This window comes from Schistocerca cancellata, chromosome 6 (assembly GCF_023864275.1).
Source record: "Schistocerca cancellata isolate TAMUIC-IGC-003103 chromosome 6, iqSchCanc2.1, whole genome shotgun sequence".
Taxonomy (NCBI): domain Eukaryota; kingdom Metazoa; phylum Arthropoda; class Insecta; order Orthoptera; family Acrididae; genus Schistocerca; species Schistocerca cancellata.
The window spans coordinates 151,109,443-151,131,651 of record NC_064631.1 but is presented as its reverse complement, the minus strand read 5'-3'; the positions used below and the strand labels follow the sequence as shown (position 1 = coordinate 151,131,651).

Below are 22,209 nucleotides of genomic sequence, written 5' to 3'. Positions count from 1 at the left end.
GCAAATTTTAAACGCATTGTAAATCACGCATTGGACAAGTATGTGCCGAAAAAGTGGATTACGGACGGAAAAAAACAACCGTGGCTTAACAGCGCAATTCGGAGAATGCTCAGCAAGCAAAGGTAGTTGCACTCGCGGTACAAGAAAGATCGGCAGGATGAGGACAGGCAAAAGTTAGTAGAGATTCGTGCTGCTGTAAAAAGAGCAATGCGCGAAGCATTCAACCACTACCACCGTCATATCTTATCAAAAGATCTTGCTGAAAACCCAAGGAAATTCTGGTCTTACATAAAATCGGTAAGCGGGTCGAAGGCTTCCATCCAGTCAATCACTGATCAGTCTGGCCTGGCAACGGAAGACAGCAAAACGAATGCTGAAATTTTAAATTTAGCATTTGAGAAATCTTTCACGCAGGAGGATCGTACAAACATACCGCCGTTTGAGTCTCATAGAGATTCCCGTATGGAGGACATAGTGATAGACATCCATGGGGTTGTGAAGCAGCTAAATGGGTTGAAAATAAATAAATCGCCAGGTCCTGATGGGATTCCAATTCGGTTTTTTCAGAGTGTACTCTACCGCATTGGCTCCTTACTTAGCTTGCATTTATCGCGAATCTCTTGCCCAACTTAATGTCCCGAGCGACTGGAAAAAAGCGCAGGTGACGCCTGTATGTAAGAAAGGTAGGACGGATCCTCAAAATTACAGACCAATATCCGTAACATCGGTATGTTGCAGGATTTTCGAACATATTCTCAGTTCGAATATAATGGATTTCCTTGCAACAGAAGTTGCTGTCCATGCATCAGCACGGCTTTAGAAAGCATCGCTCCTGCGAAATGCAACTCGCCCTTTTTCACATGATACCCTTCATCCATGGTTCGCAAGATATCAGACGGATGCCATATTCCTTGACTTCCGGGAAGCGTTTTACTCGGTGCCCCACTGCAGACTCCTAACCAAGGTACGAGCATATGGGATTGGTTCCCAAGTATGCGAGTGGCTCGAAGACTTCTTAAGTGCCGCGCGGGATTAGCCGAGCGGTCTTAGGCGCTGCAGTCATGGACTGTGCGGCTGGTCTCGGCGGAGGTTCCAGTCTTCCCTCGGGCAAGGGGGTGTGTGTTTGTCCTTAGGATAATTTAGCTTCAGTAGTGTGTAAGCTTAGGGACTGATGACCTTAGCAGTTAAGTCACATAAGATTTCACACACATTTGAACATTTGATTTGATTTGAACTTCTTAGGTAATAGAACCCAGTACGTTGTCTTCGATGGTGAGTGTTCATCGGTGGTGAGGGTACCATCTGGAGTGCCCCAGGCAAGTGTGGTAGGTCCGCTGTTGTTTTCTATCTACACAAATGATCTTTTGGATAGGGTGGATAGCAATGTGCGGCTGTTTACTGATGATGCTGTGGTGTACGGGAAGGCGTCGTCGTTGAGTGACTGTAGTAGGATACAAGATGACTTGGACAGGATTTGTGATTGGTGTAAAGAATGGCAGCTAACTCTAAATATAGACAAATGTAAATTAATGCAGATTAATAGGAAGAAGAATCCTGTAATGTTTGAATACTCAATTAGTAGTGTAGCGCTTGACACAGTAACGTTGATTAAATATTTGGGCGTAACATTGCAGAGCGATATGAAGTGGGACAAGCATGTAATGGCAGTTGTGGGGAATGCGGATAGTCGTCTTCGGTTCATAGGTAGAATTTTGGAAAGATGTGATTCATCTGTAAAGGAGACCGCTTATAAAACACTAATACTACCTACTGTTGAGTATTGCTCGAGCGTTTGGGATCCCTATCAGGTCGGATTGAGGGAGGACATAGAAGCAATTCAGAGGCGGGCTACTAGATTTGTTACTGGTAGGTTTGATTATCACGCGAGTGTTACGAAAATGCTGCAGGAACTCGGGTGGGAGTGTCTGGAGGGAAGAAGGCGTTCTTTTCGTGAATCGCTAATGAGGAAATTTAGAGAACCAGCATTTGATGCTGACTGCAGTACAATTTTACTGCCGCCAACTTACATTTCGCGGAAAGACCACAAAGATAAGAGATTAGGGCTCGTACAGAGGCATATAGACAGTAATTTTTCCCTCGTTCTGTTTGGGAGTGGGACAGGGAGAGAAGATGCTAGTTGTTGTACGAGGTACCCTCCGCCACGCACCGTATGGTGGATTGCGGAGTATGTATGTAGATGTAGATGAAAACTACCTCTATAACCGTCTTTATTACGGTAAGTATATATTAGTAACAGAAATTAAAAGTTTTAGATCTTCGTGATCTTCTTCCTCTTGTGCTTCTTATTCGTCCTCATTTTCTTCGTTGACATTTCTATCCTCATCATTCGCAACCTCTGATTCTTCGTAACCTTCTGCAGCAGGTACCAAGAGGGCAACAGCTCCCGACGACAGATATTTTACTTTCCTGAAAGATGGTTTCCGCAAAGAAGAAATATTTGTCTCTGTTATTGCCAGAAGTCTGGGGGGCACATCCTCCATACTTTTGCGAGCGAGAAGACTTTCGGATAAAACTTGCCTTACTAACTTGTTTGGTGATACCCGTCCATCTTCCAACACCTTACCTGTTGGTGAAAGTGTAGACGCAATTATATATGGTCAATGGATCAACAGTTTACGGAATCTCGTTGGCATATTTTATCGTGGGAAATCTTAGACACCTCTGGCTGTTTCAGTGGCGTAATTTCTGAACTTTTCGGTGCCAGTTTCTATTTTCTCAGTGTAAATGACGTCATTTTGCAAATGTCACTTCAGAAATGGTTAAAACACGGAGCTGCGACTGACAGTTGGATTTTAAGGCTGATTCGCAAAGATAATACACTCCTGGAAATTGAAATAAGAACACCGTGAATTCATTGTCCCAGGAACGGGAAACTTTATTGACACATTCCTGGGGTCAGATACATCACATGATCACACTGACAGAACCACAGGCACATAGATACAGGCAACAGAGCATGCACAATGTCGGCACTAGTACAGTGTATATCCACCTTTCGCAGCAATGCAGGCTGCTATTCTCCCATGGAGACGATCGTAGAGATGCTGGATGTAGTCCTGTGGAACGGCTTGCCATGCCATTTCCACCTGGCGCCTCAGTTGGACCAGCGTTCGTGCTGGACGTGCAGACCGCGTGAGACGACGCTTCATCCAGTCCCAAACATGCTCAATGGGGGACAGATCCGGAGATCTTGCTGGCCAGGGTAGTTGACTTACACCTTCTAGAGCACGTTGGGTGGCACGGGATACATGCGGACGTGCATTGTCCTGTTGGAACAGCAAGTTCCCTTGCCGGTCTAGGAATGGTAGAACGATGGGTTCGATGACGGTTTGGATGTACCGTGCACTATTCAGTGTCCCCTCGACGATCACCAGTGGTGTACGGCCAGTGTAGGAGATCGCTCCCCACACCATGATGCCGGGTGTTGGCCCTGTGTGCCTCGGTCGTATGCAGTCCTGATTGTGGCGCTCACCTGCACGGTGCCAAACACGCATACGACCATCATTGGCACCAACGCAGAAGCGACTCTCATCGCTGAAGACGACACGTCTCCATTCGTCCCTCCATTCACGCCTGTCGCGACACCACTGGAGGCGGGCTGCACGATGTTGGGGCGTGAGCGGAAGACGGCCTAACGGTGTGCGGGACCGTAGCCCAGCTTCATGGAGACGGTTGCGAATGGTCCTCGCCGATACCCCAGGAGCAACAGTGTCCCTAATTTGCTGGGAAGTGGCGGTGCGGTCCCCTACGGCACTGCGTAGGATCCTACGGTCTTGGCGTGCATCCGTGCGTCGCTGCGGTCCGGTCCCAGGTCAACGGGCACGTGCACCTTCCGCCGACCACTGGCGACAACATCGATGTACTGTGGAGACCTCACCCCCCACGTGTTGAGCAATTCGGCGGTACGTCCACCCGGCCTCCCGCATGCCCACTATACGCCCTCGCTCAAAGTCCGTCAACTGCACATACGGTTAACGTCCACGCTGTCGCGGCATGCTACCAGTGTTAAAGACTGCGATGGAGCTCCGTATGCCACGGCAAACTGGCTGACACTGACGGCGGCGGTGCACAAATGCTGCGCAGCTAGCGCCATTCGACGGCCAACACTGCGGTTCCTGGTGTGTCCGCTGTGCCGTCCGTGTGATCATTGCTTGTACAGCCCTCTCGCAGTGTCCGGAGCAAGTATGGTGGGTCTGACACACCGGTGTCAATGTGTTCTTTTTTCCATTTCCAGGAGTGTAGTAAATACTTCAGCACCGAACGAAAAATAAGGGGCAATGTTTTGGGATCTAAAATTTTTTTCCCCCTTGCGTTTTACAATTTTTTGCTTGGATTCCGGTAAGAAGTTAATTATCAAAAAGTGATTGTTAATAAATGATTGAAAATGAATTAAATGTCGTACTCAAGTAAATATCTTCTGGAACAGCCTCAATGTGAAAAAAATGGTCTGATTTAGCTGGACAAAAAATGTTCCTTCCTAACGACGCAGTCCTTTCCCAGTCCGGCTAATACGGCGCGCGGCTCACAAATGAATGCAGCGTTGGACCTGAAATCTGGAGGAAACAGGTGGCCGCTTCTAAGACCGGGATTCTATACTTGCAACATAAATCTACCGAACCTACTAATCGAGCTTCCTCAACTATTTTGTTTATGGCCACATTTGCGGAAGTCTGATCCAACGTACGACGTCCTCTCTTTAGTTTACGAGCACCGCGAAGCGGGAAATTTGAAAGTGTTCCGATCTTCAATCTTATTTTTCTATTCGAACGGCACAGATCCGAACATAGTTCTTTCTCTAATCTTAGTAGACGCTGTCTCATCTACAACCTCCGAGCAGTCTCTAATAGGAGTAGAAACACCCCGTATAGTGTTTGTGTATGGGTCGGGGGAGGGAGGGGAGGGGAGGGGAGGGGAGAGGAGGGGTTATATTTCCCGTCTACTACGGATGTTTTGTATGGCTATTTCTTATGAGTTTCTATGGAGGGCTATTGCTGCTTTTATGAAATTTCAGGTCGTTATTTACGACGTCAGTTCAATAAGTAATGCAACACATTTTTTTCTCGGCCAATTTTGGTTGAAAAAACCGGAAATTTCTTGTGGAATATTTTCAAACATTTCCGCTTCGTCTCGTATAGTTTCATTGACTTCTGACAGGTGGCAGCTCTGTACGGAGCTGTTAAAATGGCGTCTGTAACGGATGTGCGTTGCAAACAACGGGCAGTGATCGAGTTTCTTTTGGCGGAAAACCAGGGCATCTCAGATATTCATAGGCGCTTGCAGAATGTCTACGGTGATCTGGCAGTGGACAAAAGCACGGTGAGTCGTTGGGCAAAGCGTGTGTCATCATCGCCGCAAGGTCAAGAAAGACTGTCTGATCTCCCGCGTGCGGGCCGGCCGTGCACAGCTGTGACTCGTGCAATGGCGGAGCGTGCGAACACACTCGTTCGAGATGATCGACGGATCACCATCAGACAACTCAGTGCTAAACTTGACATCTCTGTTGGTAGTGCTGTCACAATTGTTCACCAGTTGGGATATTCAAAGGTTTGTTCCCGCTGGGTCCCTCGTTGTCTAACCGAACACCATAAAGAGCAAAGGAGAACCATCTGTGCGGAATTGCTTGCTCGTCATGTGGCTGAGGGTGACAATTTCTTGTCAAAGATTGTTACAGGCGATGAAACATGGGTTCATCACTTCGAACCTGAAACAAAACGGCAATCAATGGAGTGGCGCCACACCCACTCCCCTACCAAGAAAAAGTTTAAAGCCATACCCTTAGCCGGTAAAGTCATGGTTACAGTCTTCTGGGACGCTGAAGGGGTTATTCTGTTCGATGTCCTTCCCCATGGTCAAACGATCAACTCTGAAGTGTATTGTGCTACTCTTCAGAAATTGAAGAAACGACTTCAGCGTGTTCGTAGGCACAAAAATCTGAACGAACTTCTCCTTCTTCATGACAACGCAAGACCTCACACAAGTCTTCGCACCCGAGAGCAGCTCACAAAACTTCAGTGGACTGTTCTTCCTTATGCACCCTACAGCCCCGATCTCGCACCGTCGGATTTCCATATGTTTGGCCCAATGAAGGACGCAATCCGTGGGAGGCACTATGCAGATGATGAAGTAGTTATTGATGCAGTACGACGTTGGCCCCGACATCGACCAGTGGAATGGTACCGTGCAGGCATACAGGCCCTCATTTCAAGGTGGCGTAAGGCCGTAGCATTGAATGGAGATTACGTTGAAAAATAGTGTTGTGTAGCTAAAAGATTGGGGAATAACCTGGTGTATTTCAATGCTGAATAAAACAACCCCTGTTTCAGAAAAAAAATGTGTTGCATTACTTATTGAACTGCCCTCGTATATCTATTGGCCTGTGGTTTATATCCACGCGCATAGAAGGATGTCACTAAAATCAGCTGCAGGCCGATATTTCGCTGAATAGCACAGGCCTGTTCAGGCGGCTGCTAGGCAAGCACGAGGGCTCACGCTCGCTCGCAGCCTGGTTAGAGTGCTCGTCGTATAATGAGTAGGTCAGACGCCATTGTGTAGCGCAGGGAAGTGTAAGCTATCCGCTATCTGCAGAGGCAAGACTCCTGTTGAGTTCGCCTTAACTCTAGACTCAAGCACATAAATACTTAATTGTGCTGTGCTTTAATTGTGCTGTGCTTGAGAGTATCTGTTTCTAAATTGATGGAATAACAGTAGTATGGCCCGGTTAGGAACTTGCACGCAAAGGTCCAACAGACCAGTATCAGGAAATCACTTACGTCAGTGCAGGATGCCTACCTACAATTAGAATTTATAAGAAGTGTACAAACTCTCATTCCAGCCTGCCTGCTCCTATCTCCACCGCAGCCATTAAAGCGGTTCATGCTTTACATGTGTACTGAAGCACAGTGGTTAAGGTAGGCTAACTTGGGTTTCCGCAAGCTTCACGGGAACTGTTCCGTCTGTTGCACCTAACAGGTTGCGTTGTCAGTCCAACATGACTAACCAGGTATATTTTGCATAGGCAGGTTTACTGCAGATCAATTAACGAAGGGAGAAATAAAACGAACACACCAACTTAAAGCCGACTGAGCAGAAATTAAAAATTGAGGAATATATAGTAGTCCAAGTCCAGCAGGGGAAAATTTTTTCGTGTGATTGTTTTGCAGCCCCAAATACATCGGTAGGGGTCTCCCACTACAAATTGTGCAAAAATTTACTAAACACAAATTCGGGAACCTCGAATTACATGTCTGCGAATTTGACGAGGAGTTTCCTTATTCCATAAATACACTCCTGGAAATGGAAAAAAGAACACATTGACACCGGTGTGTCAGACCCACCATACTTGCTCCGGACACTGCGAGAGGGCTGTACAAGCAATGATCACACGCACGGCACAGCGGACACACCAGGAACCGCGGTGTTGGCCGTCGAATGGCGCTAGCTGCGCAGCATTTGTGCACCGCCGCCGTCAGTGTCAGCCAGTTTGCCGTGGCATACGGAGCTCCATCGCAGTCTTTAACACTGGTAGCATGCCGCGACAGCGTGGACGTGAACCGTATGTGCAGTTGACGGACTTTGAGCGAGGGCGTATAGTGGGCATGCGGGAGGCCGGGTGGACGTACCGCCGAATTGCTCAACACGTGGGGGGTGAGGTCTCCACAGTACATCGATGTTGTCGCCAGTGGTCGGCGGAAGGTGCACGTGCCCGTTGACCTGGGACCGGACCGCAGCGACGCACGGATGCACGCCAAGACCGTAGGATCCTACGCAGTGCCGTAGGGGACCGCACCGCCACTTCCCAGCAAATTAGGGACACTGTTGCTCCTGGGGTATCGGCGAGGACCATTCGCAACCGTCTCCATGAAGCTGGGCTACGGTCCCGCACACCGTTAGGCCGTCTTCCGCTCACGCCCCAACATCGTGCAGCCCGCCTCCAGTGGTGTCGCGACAGGCGTGAATGGAGGGACGAATGGAGACGTGTCGTCTTCAGCGATGAGAGTCGCTTCTGCGTTGGTGCCAATGATGGTCGTATGCGTGTTTGGCACCGTGCAGGTGAGCGCCACAATCAGGACTGCATACGACCGAGGCACACAGGGCCAACACCCGGCATCATGGTGTGGGGAGCGATCTCCTACACTGGCCGTACACCACTGGTGATCGTCGAGGGGACACTGAATAGTGCACGGTACATCCAAACCGTCATCGAACCCATCGTTCTACCATTCCTAGACCGGCAAGGGAACTTGCTGTTCCAACAGGACAATGCACGTCCGCATGTATCCCGTGCCACCCAACGTGCTCTAGAAGGTGTAAGTCAACTACCCTGGCCAGCAAGATCTCCGGATCTGTCCCCCATTGAGCATGTTTGGGACTGGATGAAGCGTCGTCTCACGCGGTCTGCACGTCCAGCACGAACGCTGGTCCAACTGAGGCGCCAGGTGGAAATGGCATGGCAAGCCGTTCCACAGGACTACATCCAGCATCTCTACGATCGTCTCCATGGGAGAATAGCAGCCTGCATTGCTGCGAAAGGTGGATATACACTGTACTACTGCCGACATTGTGCATGCTCTGTTGCCTGTGTCTATGTGCCTGTGGTTCTGTCAGTGTGATCATGTGATGTATCTGACCCCAGGAATGTGTCAATAAAGTTTCCCCTTCCTGGGACAATGAATTCACGGTGTTCTTATTTCAATTTCCAGGAGTGTATTTTGGATTTAGACTGAAAATTGTGCTGGGAATGTATGCTACGAACTTAAGGCCATTTAGCTGTATAGTGACTTCCTAAATTTAGGACAAACATTGACCGAAATAGGAAAAAAAATGGATTAGTGAGTATTAAAAACCACATTCTGGTGGTATGCAGAGTAGTGCGATGAAAGCATAGAATGAGTGAAAGTGTGGTGTCACCGCCAGACACCACACTTGCTAGGTGGTAGCCTTTAAATCGGCCGCGGTCCGTTAGTATACGTCGGACCCGCGTGTCGCCACTATCAGTGATTGCAGACCGAGCGCCGCCACACGGCAGGTCTAGAGAGACTTCCTAGCACTCGCCCCAGTTGTACAACCGACTTTGCTAGCGATGGTTCACTGAAAAAAATACGCTCATATTTGCCGAGACGATAGTTAGCATAGCCTTCAGCTACGTCATTTGCTACGACCTAGCAAGGCGCCATTACCAGTTACTATTGAGATTATGAATAATGTACCGTCAAGAGCGATGTTCACCATTTATGGATTAAAGTTAAGTATTCCACCAGCTACGTCTGTTTTTTCTAAAGTCTAATTTCCTTGTCCTGTTCCAGACCTCACGCCAGCCTGCGTGAGCTAAAACGCGTGCCTTTCGGCTTCCTCTAGTAAACTGGTGTTGGCTCTCCTGCCAACCCACAACAGAAAGCTTATTCTTTCAGGCACTTATTTTTTAGATTAACATAATATGAAAGCAAAAAACCAAACTTAGTGGTTGCTAAAATGCAATTGGAGAATTCAGAATGAACTATTTTGGCCACTTATAATGCATTAAGCGGACCTGCAATACACATCCTGGCAAATCAATAGTGGTATAATTGGGGTCATATTTGGCTAAACACACTAAGGTTGTCAGCAAATCCAACACCTTCCATGAAAACCCTGACGTGATAGCAAATGATACGTCACATAGCTCCGAATAAATCCTGACATTAAATTAACCAAAGTAATACGATCAACGAGTGAGCAAATGGAATACCACAGACTAACACAAGAACGCCTAAATGCATGTCATACCTTCCCACCGTGAAACAGACGCAGTTCCGAGGGAAGAAACGAGAACAGAAGCAGAGAGCAGAGTCGTGCAGGCTAGGAGGCCCTACGATAAGGGACGTCTCCAGCCGACCGCCAGGACCACCCCCCAGCCCATGTTAAAAGATAAAGCCCTCCCGAAGAACAGTATATATCGTACAAGAACACTAAAAGGGCCACACCAGCTGCAAGTTTTAGCGTGAGACTTTTTCGCGTCTCTGTTACGTAGCAAACATTAAAAACATTGCCCCACCATGAAAAGTATAACGTTTCTCATTGGATAGACAGCATTTTTGTAGGCGGAGCTTAAGGTTAACATTGAGACCCTGATTGGTCAGTTGATAACACAGCCAGATAGCTTTTTTTAAACCAACTTCGGTAAATTGTAGTGAGGTGAAGTTAAGAGTTACTTCCGAGATGGCGAGGTGCGTGGAGCTGCACCGTCTGCCGCCCCCTGACGCTGCCTAACCAACGACAAGGTAATGAACGCACGTGATGCAACATGCCAGATAAGCCTTCACTCAGAACTGCAGAAGTCTCATCTGTTACACCCCATTTTTTACGTAATGCTAGTGTCGATCGTCAATTAAACTTAGTGGTATTCACATTTGCCATTAGAAGTTAAAATCTGAAACGCGATGATTTTTCTGTTATGTTATTGAGAAGTCACATCAGCCATTGTAATTTACAAGTTAAATAAGTAATAAAGATAATTGAGGGTCACTGTAGACAATTTTTGATAGTTTTCTCTTTTATGAAACTTAATTTAAACCTAGATTATAGATGTGATATGGCATAGGTCATCCTTCGATCCATTGTAGAACTTGGAAACCCATTCAGGGAATATTCGTTCACATTTTTGTTGAACGTAGTTGGTTTTTATCATCCTGTATTAAAATATTTCCTTTCATCGATAGCGCAATTTATAAACAATGTTTTGAGAGTAGAATAAAAATTCCAACGGTAAACTTAACTGCTTTCTCGACGTTATTATACCAGCTAACTAAAAACAGGAAAGCCTTGAACCCCTTCTACTACATTTAGTTAATATTAAGATTCTTTTACAGGGAGTGCAGTGGAGATGATGCTGAAATGATTAAGTATTTGTTTATATCATCGCTAGCCTCACTGAACTCTTCTTAACTCTACATGTCATGTGTGATCTGGCGTCTCATTACCAGCGACAGATCCCAGGTTCAAACTAGTCAATTCCCTAAAAAACACGCTCAGAGCGTCGTTGCGCAAAAGTGGTAGGGAGACACGATATAGGACAGACAGCACGCAGAATGTTATGTTACAGAAACAATACCTTCAAAACCTAAAGTTAGCGTTGCAGTAAAATAGTGTTGTTCAGGTTCTTAGGTGGAGAGGACCTCGATTTTCAGAGATAGTTTCGCTTACTACAGAAAACATGCATTAGAGGTGAACTGATGATGGGTCGAATTGAGAACACCCAGTACTAGTTCAGAGATGGGGAAGCTGCAAAGAAAATTGTTCACATCTAAAATAAACAAAAAGCCCCGAAACGTCTAAAAGTAAAAAAGGAGGAATAAAAGCGACCATTTTCTGGCCTGCAGTGACCAAAAACGAATATTTGTTATAATGAGCCTCGTCTTGTGATATTCGGATAAAAATATTTCTCATCAACTTCTGAAGCTGACATAACCCACAGCGAAAAGACAGGCATGCAAGCAACACTCCTTTGACTTGCTTGCGTTGGGCACAGATCCACTTCAGAGTATAATAGCCTGCCCGTTCCGCTGATCACGTGCGGCAACTTGTACACCTCTGGAATTTATAGAGCTGCAATGTGACAGGCAGTGGAGGGAAATATTTAGTAATAAAATGCAAATTCTAGAATCGTATAAAAACATTGGTCAACGTAACTTTCCACGACTTCATAAGATTTAAAGCTAAGATTGTGTCTGGGTTTGGACCCACTTATTTAGCGAGTTGCTTTTTACGTCAGTGAAGAATACCAAATCTGCCCTCAGAAAATTACTAACAGACTACAGCTAAAACGCTTATTTTCGAATTAGCTGTATCCAGGAAGTGGAACTAGACACTGATGCTTTAGTGAAAGCAAAATAATAGAATTCGTTGAAATCCTGTGTTTTTGTGTTTGACACGTAAGTCAAACAGTCATGAATTTAAAGTTGTCAGTATAAACTTCGTGCGAAAACTACATTCTCTACAAGCCAGCATCAGTCTTAAGAATTGTCACATTTTTTGTACTTAGCTCCTACATTTTTATCATTAAAAGAAATGTTTCATTTAATTATAATTTTCTCATCAGTGCAACAGTGTCTGCTACGATAAGCTTTAATTAGCCACACCAAATAGCTACACCTCCGTGGAACCAACGTAATCTGCCGTAGAGTAGATCCGTTGAAAATAGTTGGTCGTGCTGTGCTGCCTTGTTCCTATTCCCCCTCCCCTCCCCTCGCCTCTCCTCTCCCCTCGCCTCTCCTCTCCGTCCCATACGGCTCCTCGTTGTGAGTCACTCTAACAATACCACTACTTGCAAAGTAGGTTAGAAATCAGATTAATAATGTTGCTCACGCGGCATATGTCCGCTTTATTGGGCAACAACAAAGTTATTGACTGTGGATAGTATCGTCATAATCGAAATAATGAAGTCACTGTAAAAAGGTCATTAATTTTGGCACTTATCTTGAATGGATTCCCACATAGATTCCGTCGAAGTTATTATGGCTCATCTGGTTGATTCTAGGGTGATTCCACTTTGACTGCTAAAAGGTCCAGATCTGTATTTTAGCAATATTTGAAGACCTAACAAATGTGTTTTTCAGGAAATTCTTAATGATCAAACTATCCCAGATCAGAACAATGGTATGGTAGAAATAATTTTTGACTTGGTGTTCACGATTCACCTTTTTATTAAACTTCTTTTAAATTCAAATACTTCTTAATTGTCACATCACCAAGAAAACAGTTTTGTTTCAATCTTCATATATTTAATTTCCACTTTAACCAAACACAAGACTTGACTGTTCTTTTAGAAACCGAAATAACAACTTCTGCAAAGTGAAACAAAGACTGCCCTGTGTGCATTCGCACCAAAGCGGTTACAAGTATGTCAAAGATTATGACAGTCTCACAGAAATGAATACACACAAGAACCATATCACTGTAATATATCGATGCATCGAAGTACCTATACTTTAAGAAAACCAAATGTGAATATTGTCACAAAAATGTCTGTTACTTTGCAGGAAAGTAGTACGATATTACTGGTATCGAGAACTGGGGTTGGAGTGCCGTAATGGTCACGTAAATAAAGAAACATTACACCACCCTATTGCTCACCGCTGAGGCGTGAGCTCGGTCCAGCTTGTACGAGCAGATCGGTGAACAGTCCTGGAATGGCGTACAGAGCAGGCTGGCGCTAGGCGTAGCGTGACCTCTAGCGCGCCCTTAGCCGCGCGGCCTCCCTAGTTTTACAAGAGGCCGCGCGCTGTCGCTCTGCGACCCGAAGTTGATAAGCAGGCTGGAGCTCGCCGAGCGACGGGTCACGTTAATTGCCGCGTAGTGGGGGCAAGCGATGAGCCGCCTGCCGGAGTCAGCTGCGCCGCAGTACGGAGCGTCATTCGAACGTTGAGGAGTGCATAAGATCTGCTCTGGGCGTTCACTGGTGTTTGCTTGCTACGTTCACTTGTGTCAACGTGCTTCTGCGATGTGGTTATCGTCGCCGTTGGCGGCGCAGTGTTCCTGTGTATAAGTCTCTGAAGGCAATAGACACTGACCTTGCTGGGCAATTTAATAAACAGCAATTAATTGGAGGTTCAAATGTTCTTCGTGGACTACGAATGCAGTTAACGTGTGATGTTTCTGCTGTCTTTTGGAGGCAGTACACGGTTGACCATGGCTGCTGTTTGGGGGCAATCATGCTCACTATGGTGGCCTTGAAGCCTTTCCTGGTGCAAACATCTTGGCTTGGAAGACATGGAGTATAGCTGACAGTACAGGCCTACTAGCTAAGGTCCCCTATGGTACTTTGGTGCCAGATAAGCCTTTCAATTTGTCTACAAGAAGCAGCTGAATGCAGACTGTCAAGAGGCTGTTGGTGCACCCACTTGTAAATCGCTGACCCTGTGTAACGTACGTGATGTGTGTTGTTGCAGAGCTGAGCGATGAGGACCTGGAGCTGAAGGAGTCGCTGTGCCGGGAGCTGCTGCAGCTGCTGGCGCTCACCAGGGTGGGCCGCTGCCGCCTCAGGGGTGAGTCCACTCATCCTGCCTCTCCAGCTGCAGCCAGCCCCATTGCCACATTTCGTAACACCCACGGGGCACCTAGAATATTCCTAGGTTCCTTACTCACCACTGGTCTTCGAGCCTATGTAACCACACTTTCGTTGGGTAGTTCACGTCTGTCTTCAGGTTTTTCCAGCATTTCTGGGAAGCTCTGTGTGCTTGGGTCAAACAGTCCCGTGCCTCCAGAATGAAATTTCACTCTGCAGAGAAGTGTGCGCCGTCTCGAAATTTCGTGACAGATTAAAACTGAGTACCTCATGTCCTACCTTCGATACTTCACAGACGTTTTCATGCATACCTTCCAGGATTAGCTCTCCTGGAAGAAAGGTTACTGCGGAGACATGGGTTGAAATAATGGCGGCAGTAAAGCTATGAGGGCGGGCCGTGGGTTAAGCTTGGATAGCTCAGTAGATAGAGCACTTGTCAGCGAAATACAAAGATCTCGGATTCGAGTCCCGGTCCACCCCTAAATTTTAATACGCCAGGAAATTTCAGTCCTGTGACTGTTTAAGCTGCCCTTCTACATACACGTTCAGATTGTTGACAAAGGTACGAGCATACAGAATAGGTTCCGAGATATGTGAGTGGCTCTAAAACGTCTTAAGTAATAGAACCCAGTATGTTGTCCACGACAGCAAGTGTTCGTCAGAGACAAGGGTATAGTCAGGAGTGCCCCACATTATTTTCTGTAAACATAAATCATCTGCAGACAGGGTGGGCAACAATCTGAGGTTGTTTCCTTATGACGCTGTGGAGTGCACGAACTTGTCGAAGGCAAGTGACTGTCGGATGGTACAAGATGACTTATTCAAAATTTCTGTTTGATGCGATGAATGGCAGATGGCTCCAAATATAGATAAATGTAAGTTACTTCGGACGAAAAGGAAAAAAAAACCGTAATGTACGAATCAGCATTAGTAGCGCCCAGCTTGATGCAGTCGCGTCGTGTAAATATCTCGGCTTATGGTTGCAAAGTGATATGAAATGGAACGAGCACGTGAGGATTGTGGTAGGGAAAGTGATTGGACGATTTCAGTTTGTTGAGGAAAGCCTGGTTCATTTGTAAAGGAGACCACACATAGGACGCTGTGCGACGTATTCTTGAATAGTGCTCTAGTGTTTGGGATTGCACCAAGTTGGATTAAAGGAAGACATCGAATTAGTTAGCTGGCGGGCTGCTAGATTTGTTACCGGTAGTTTCGAACAACACGCAGGTATTAGGGAAATGCTTCGCGAACTCAAATGGGAATCCCTGGAGGGAAGGCAATGTTCTTTTCGAGAATCTCTATTCAGAAAATTCGGAGAACTGGCATTTGAAGCTACTGCCTAACGACCCTGCTGCCACTAACATACATTTCGTGTAAGAGGCACGACGACAAGGTTAGAGAAATTAGGGCTCATGCGGAAGCAGACACAACAGATCTTTCACCTCGCTCTGTCTGCAAGTGGAACAGTAAAGGAAAGACTAATAGTGGTACATGGTACCCTCAGCCACGCACCGTGCGGTGGCTTGCGGGTTATGTACGTATATATAATCCCCATAACCGTTACAGGTCCCACACACACAGAGCCTGCCCCCCCCCCCTCCCCGCCCCCCTGTTTTACCGACTACTTAACCTATCCCTATCCGTTTTATTTCTTGGGCATTTGTATTAATTGGCTGATTACAGCTATGAATAATATACATTGTAATCACAGGGTAATATGTTTTGGCATTTTATGAATCTCACAATTGTACATTTCGGGCATATAGAGCAAAGTTCGTGAATTTGAAGCACTTTGAAGTCCTGTCAAGATTAGAATGTGTATTTACGTTGCTTTCTGAGATACTACTTCTTTATCTGAACCGTACACAAATGTCTCAGGTTAATATCGATAGATCATTAATATAAAACATGAGTAGCAAAGCTCATAACACCTGAAGTAGTTTCCACGAGGGGCGTTAAATAAGTATCGCAGAAAATTTTTTTTTTCCTCCCATCAAATTCAGATTGGAAAATACGGAATTTGTTGTGGAACATTGTGGAATATCCACACTTCAGCCCCTATACTTTCATGAAGCTCCGATAGGTGGCGACGCTATACGTAGCCTTCAGAATGGCATCTGTAACGGAGGTGCGTTCCAAGCAGAGCGCTGTCATTGAGTTTCTTTTGGCGGAAAATCAGAGCATCGAAGATATTTAACACTCTTTCAGAATGTCTACGGAGAGCTGGTTGTGAACAAAAGCACGCTGAGTCGTTGGGCGAGGCGTCTCTCACTACGCAAAATGTGACGCAAACCAGACCTATCTCGTGCGTATCAGCCGGCGGCACGCAGCTGCGACTCCTAAAATTCGAGGTGATGGACGGATCACAAATAAACACCCCGCTCCACAACTCCATTGGTAGTACACGCTCGTCCACCAGTTGGGCTACTGAAAGGTGTCTCCGCTGGGTTCCTCACCTCCTAAAAGACCATAAACAGAAACGAACAAACATTTGAGCGAATTCCTTGCAATTTACAAGGCTGATCGTACCGATTTTTGTATGGAAGATCGTCGCATGCGATGAAACAAACCGTAACAAAACAACAACCCACTGAGTGTCGCCACCCCACATGTCCTCTTTAGAAAAAGACCAAAACCCCACCCTGAGCTGGTAAAGTCATGGTGTGGGCCTGTGGGACTCTGAAGGGTTCATCTGTTTGTTGCCCTTCCGCATCATGCAGAGATCAGCTTTGAAGTACCGGGTGATCAAAAAGTCGGTATAAATTTGAAAACTGAATAAATCACGGAATAATGTACATAGAGAGGTACACATGCTTGGAATGACATGGAGTTTTATTAGAACCAAAAAATACAAAAGTTCAAAAAATGTCAGACAGATGGCGCTTCATCTGATCAGAATAGCAATAATTAGCATAACAAAGTGAGACAAAGCAAAGACGATGTTTACAGGAAATGCTCAATATGTCCACCATCATTCCTCAACAATAGCTGTAGTCTAGGAATAATGTTGTGAACACCACTGTAAAGCATGTCCGGAGTTATGGTGAGGCATTGGCGTCGGATGTTGTCTTTCAGCATCCCTAGAGATGTCGGTCGATCACGATACACTTGCGACTTCAGGCAACCCCAAAGCCAATAATCGCACGGACTGAGGTCTGGGGACCTGGGAGGCCAAGCATGACGAAAGTGGCGATCATCACCAAACGACGCGCGCAAGAGATCTTTCACGCGTCTAGCAATATGGGGTCGTTCTAATAAAACCCCATGTCATTCCAAGCATGTGTGTCAATTTTTACCTCTCCATCTACATTATTCCGTGGTTTAACTTTTCAAATTTGTACTGACTTTTTGATCACCCGGTACATTGTGCTATCGTCACGAAATCGAAGAAACGACTTAGCGTGTTCATCTCCACAAAAACGCAAGCGAAGTTCTCCTTCTCCATGACAATGCGAGGTATCTCAAAAGTCTGCGCACCCGAGAGCTCACAGAACTTCACTGGACTGTTCTTCTTCGTCCATCTTACAGCCCAGATCTTAGACCTTCCATCTATTTAGTTCAGTGAAGGTTGCACTTCGCGGGAAGCAGTTCATGGATTATTGAAGACTGGAGGGTGGCGGGCACAGGGGGGGGGGGGGGGGTGTTACTGATGCAGCAAGGCATTTGCTACGACGTCAGCCAGTGGGGTACCATGTTGGTATACAGGTTCTCCCAGTAACGTGGAATAATGCCGCCGCATTGAACCAGGGTTTTGTAGCCAAAAAAAGTGGGTAATGATACGGTGTATTGGAATACTGAATAAAATCAACCTGCTTTCAAAAAGGTGGTTTCCTTACTTATTGAACGCCCGTCATGCGTGTTTGTCTAAGGTTCTCCATCCAACAGTATATGCTGCGGCCTCCGCATCAAGGTACCCTCACAGGAATATTTTTTTGTTTGATAATCCATGTAATCGTGCTTTAAGTAGAAACCGTTGGTTGATCACACACACACACACACACACACACACACACACACACACACTAAGCGAGTCGAGGTGGTCATCCTACCACGGACGTTATGACGTACTTTCTGCATTACGTCCAGCTACTCCTGCACGTTTTAAACAAACAGTTTCTGAGGGAACGTTGGTTCATAATGGGTATCACGTCTATGCGCTCCACTTACAGGCGAGCAGCGAGGTAGTACAAAGTTAAGGCGCTGGACTGAAATTTGGACGGAGTGTGATCGAGATTGCTCTCCGACCGCCCAGTTTTAGGATTTTAGCAGTTGTCTAAACCACTTAAGAGTAATGCAGAATGGTTGCTTTTGAAATGTCACGGTAGGTTCGTTGTCTGATTCCTTCACAGTCGAACTTTGGGCTCTGGTATCCTTTCCTACTTTTGAACTATAAAAAAAGATCGCTCCATTTCCAATGACCCACCCAAGTTCAGTGAAAGAGTGTGCAGCATAAGGAAATATCGCAGTAAAGAACTGCCTAAATCTTGTATAGTAGATGATGTAGTATTACGGAAAAATACGAAGCGTATACGACACACCTGGGGGCGTACTGGAACTCGCTGTGCAATATTTGAAAAATTTTGGGGAGTGGGTTCTCTTACAGAAACAATAAGAAATTCATGTAAACATATGTGCTAAGGTAGACTACATGTTTTGATCTTGATGCAAATTGTGAAAGTCACAGCATCTACTGTCAGCACAGAAATCCACATTTTCCAATATCTCTTTATAATTGCATGACTGATCAGAAATGACAAACGTTAGTGGACACGACAACACAGTACAGAACAATTCTGAAGTGATAATTCACGTTGTACCAAGTTATATACTTGTAACTGTCGTTCGGGTTTTGGGATGGTAGAACTAAAATCTATCGCGAGAAATGCAGGAAGCTTCATTTGCTATATATGTATTCAAAGCTGAAACAACTAAAATAGTATGAAATAACTAGAAAGAATAGAGAGAATTAATTAAAAAAAAAACAAATAACTGATTCATTGAATCTGCAGGCTCTCTACAAATGTATTTACTCCAAAATCTGTTTCTTTCCAGGTCTCTTCTTGTACGAGCTGCACTGCACCTTATCTGAAAAAATGCGTCGAAATCCATCACATTCCATCGAGGTACGCAGAACAATAAGCTAAGAAATAAACATAAGTTCCTTTACAGCAGTGTGTTCCGCGGAATTCACGTTGATTTTCATGCACTCCCAGGAACTCGAGGATTTTGGACACCATTTTAAGTAAGATTTTATACGATACAGTGATCAGACGTAACGAGGAAACTAATGTATTTCACTTTACTGGAGCAGTGTATGATCCATATTTCCAACGTCGTCTTTGAAAATCGCCTTGATGGACTCCCTGGTTTAATTTGTCTTTGTTGCAGACCGGAACCCGAACCCAGTACCTTATTTTCGCTGTCGGTGATCTAGTTGAGACTAGGAACATATGGCAGTCGGATTTTTTTTTAATTTTAATATTTGTGGTACGTGAAGTTTGGAACTCAAATATCAGTCGCTGGAAGCACTCCGCTGCAGCTCTCAGAAATTTTACAGTAATCAGACCCTAAAGTAACGTCGAATATTTTCGACAAGCTGGGAGGCTCTGTGATAGAATGTTTGGCGTATATGTGGGCGTCTTGGATTCGATTCCTGGCCTGCGCTGGCCGAGCAGTTCTAGGCGCTACGGTCTGGAACCGCGCGACCGCTATGGTCGCAGGTTCGAATTCTGCCTCGGGCATGGATGTGTGTGCTGTCCTTAGGTTAGTTAGGTTTGAGTTGTTCTAAGTTCTAGGGGACTGACGACCTCAGATGTTAGGTCCCATAGTGCTCAGAACCATTTGAACTGGGACTGAACAAATTTTAAACAAATGCATGTTCTAAGAGTATTTCCATAAAATACCTAAAGATAGAACAAAAGAAAAAAATGAAAATACTAGCGCTCGAGACTGGTAATCACTAGATCAGTAATTAGTCCGACTTTCGGTCATTATTTCGTTATTTTTAGGGTTCCGTGCCTTAACCTGTAAAAGCAGAGGCCTTATATGATAAATTTCTTGTGTCCGTCTGTCTGTTAAGAAGAGTTTTGCTCAGGAACGGGTAGACGTATAAAGTTCAAATTTATCACATACTAAATTCTATTATCCCTTGGCCGTGTAAAACATTTAAGCTTCCAAGTCAATTCAGTTATAAGATTCGTCCGTTTGTCACACATTCTGACACAAACTGACTAATCAAAACCTATAGTGTACTTTCGGTTGAAGCAGGATCATAAAATTTAGCATGTAGTTTCACAGTACAACTAAAGTAAAAAATCTGAAAATTGTTAAATCGCAATTATATCACACAAAATATATCTTTCTGCTATTAGAACATACAGCGCATTCCTTCCATTTGATCGATATGTTCACAAGTAGGGAAAGCTTGCATAGTGCAACAAAGAATATAAGGGGGGGGAGGGAGGGGACAGGCTTAAAACATATTTCACATGAATGCAACGTGATAATCACTCCTGATTTCCTGGCAAAATAGCTCTTTCTGTCCCCAACTATTGAAACAACACAACCTATAAGGATGCAAGACAAAGCCCACTAGGCACTAAAACATATTCAGCATTACCACGAAGTCCCGAAGGTTTAGGCATCACTAACTCACCTTGCACTGGCTGTAAAATGCATGCCAAGAGCTGAGAAATACTGCTGGTGAGTGCAGCTTGTTTGCATCATGGTCCTGCTGAAGGCGAAAAAGTTTAATAGTTCGTACTCACATCAACTGCAGATTACCATCCCTAAAAAATATTACCAATTCATAATTAGCTGTGGGATGAAAATGAATGAATGAACAGAACATTAGAATGACTTATCCAATAAGAAAATGCGGTATGAAAATTAAAGTCGTCCTTCAACGGACCATCTGGAGTACAGTTGTATGGAACATGATAATAGGTACGAAAGGAAAACACCATAAAATCAGCCACTTCGTTAATAGTGTTAAATAAGTGGAAGTTTAGCGTACCTTACGGCGGATACTCACTGACGAAAAAATGAAATACCAATGCTGATCCTTGACCACGGAACAAAGTCCGTCATTATTTTATCTGTTACGATTAGAGATCATCACAGCCGTTTCTGTATATTACACTGTAAGAAATAATGAAACAGCCACAAGTATGATGAACTCTTCTCAGGTGATCAGACGAGTGGTGACGTCTGATCGTAAAGTTTCGATGAGTTTCGTAACCATCGTCTTCGACATGTCTTCTGGAAATAATTTTATTGCACCATTTAAAGTTGCGGACCTCGGTTCACAGGGCCTGGCTCAGACCCTGAAAGTTTGGCAGCTGAGCTATCACATCTCGGAGTCACGTTTCATCAGAATAGTCATAGTGAGAGGCAGATCAAACGTGCATTGCGCTATCAGCCTTCTGTGCAACGAGTGAGTGACGATAGCAAAGAAGTGGCACCTAAGTCTACGGCCTTTTTGCCTTACGTAGCAATCATTTCTAACAGAATTGTCCTATTTTTCGGAAATATGATGTGAAATGTGTTTTCCGATCACCTTCTAAGATTAAGGCCCTGTTGGCGTCCGTAAAAGATGATCTTGGTTTGCGTAAGGCTGGTGTCTATCGTATTCCTTGCAGTTGTGGCATGTCATATATTGGTCCGACAATCAGGACTGTGGAAGACCGGTGTATTGAACACAAGCGTCACACACGCTTACGACAGCCGAGCTAATCCACTATTGCAGAACACTGCCATGACACCGGTCATCCTATGGAATACAACAACACGGATATTCTGGCTTGCACGTCCATCTGTTGGGATAGCGTCATTAAGGAAGCTGTTGAAATCAAATAAACAGAGACGGTGGACTTTGTCTAAATGCTGCTCGGAATCCGGCGCTCTCTCTCTCTCTCTCTCTCTCTCTCTCTCTCTCTCAAAAAATGAATTAGGGCTACTTCAACTGTTGATTAATAGTCATTATCGATATTTCTGATGTTGGTTATCTTTGGTTGTGTGTTGACTTTGCGGTACTTGTTCTGTGTGTGGTATCTTCCTTGTTTCTCCTGTGTGAACCGAGCTATTAAATTCCCTTGCACATTGGTTCCTCCTTGCAGTTGTGCCTTGAGAATGGCAGGGTGTACTACTGC

General features: G+C 45.2%; 1 protein-coding gene across 1 annotated transcript in view; it reads left to right on the top strand.

Moving 5' to 3' along the window:
- LOC126191359 (SET domain-containing protein SmydA-8-like) overlaps window positions 1-22,209 on the top strand; it is a 220,624-nt gene that overhangs the window by 181,310 nt on the left and 17,105 nt on the right. Inside the window, exons 6-7 of the mRNA XM_049932203.1 lie at window positions 13,944-14,039; window positions 19,112-19,182. Coding sequence (XP_049788160.1) covers window positions 13,944-14,039; window positions 19,112-19,182 — 167 coding nt within the window. The remainder of the gene's footprint in view (window positions 1-13,943; window positions 14,040-19,111; window positions 19,183-22,209) is intronic.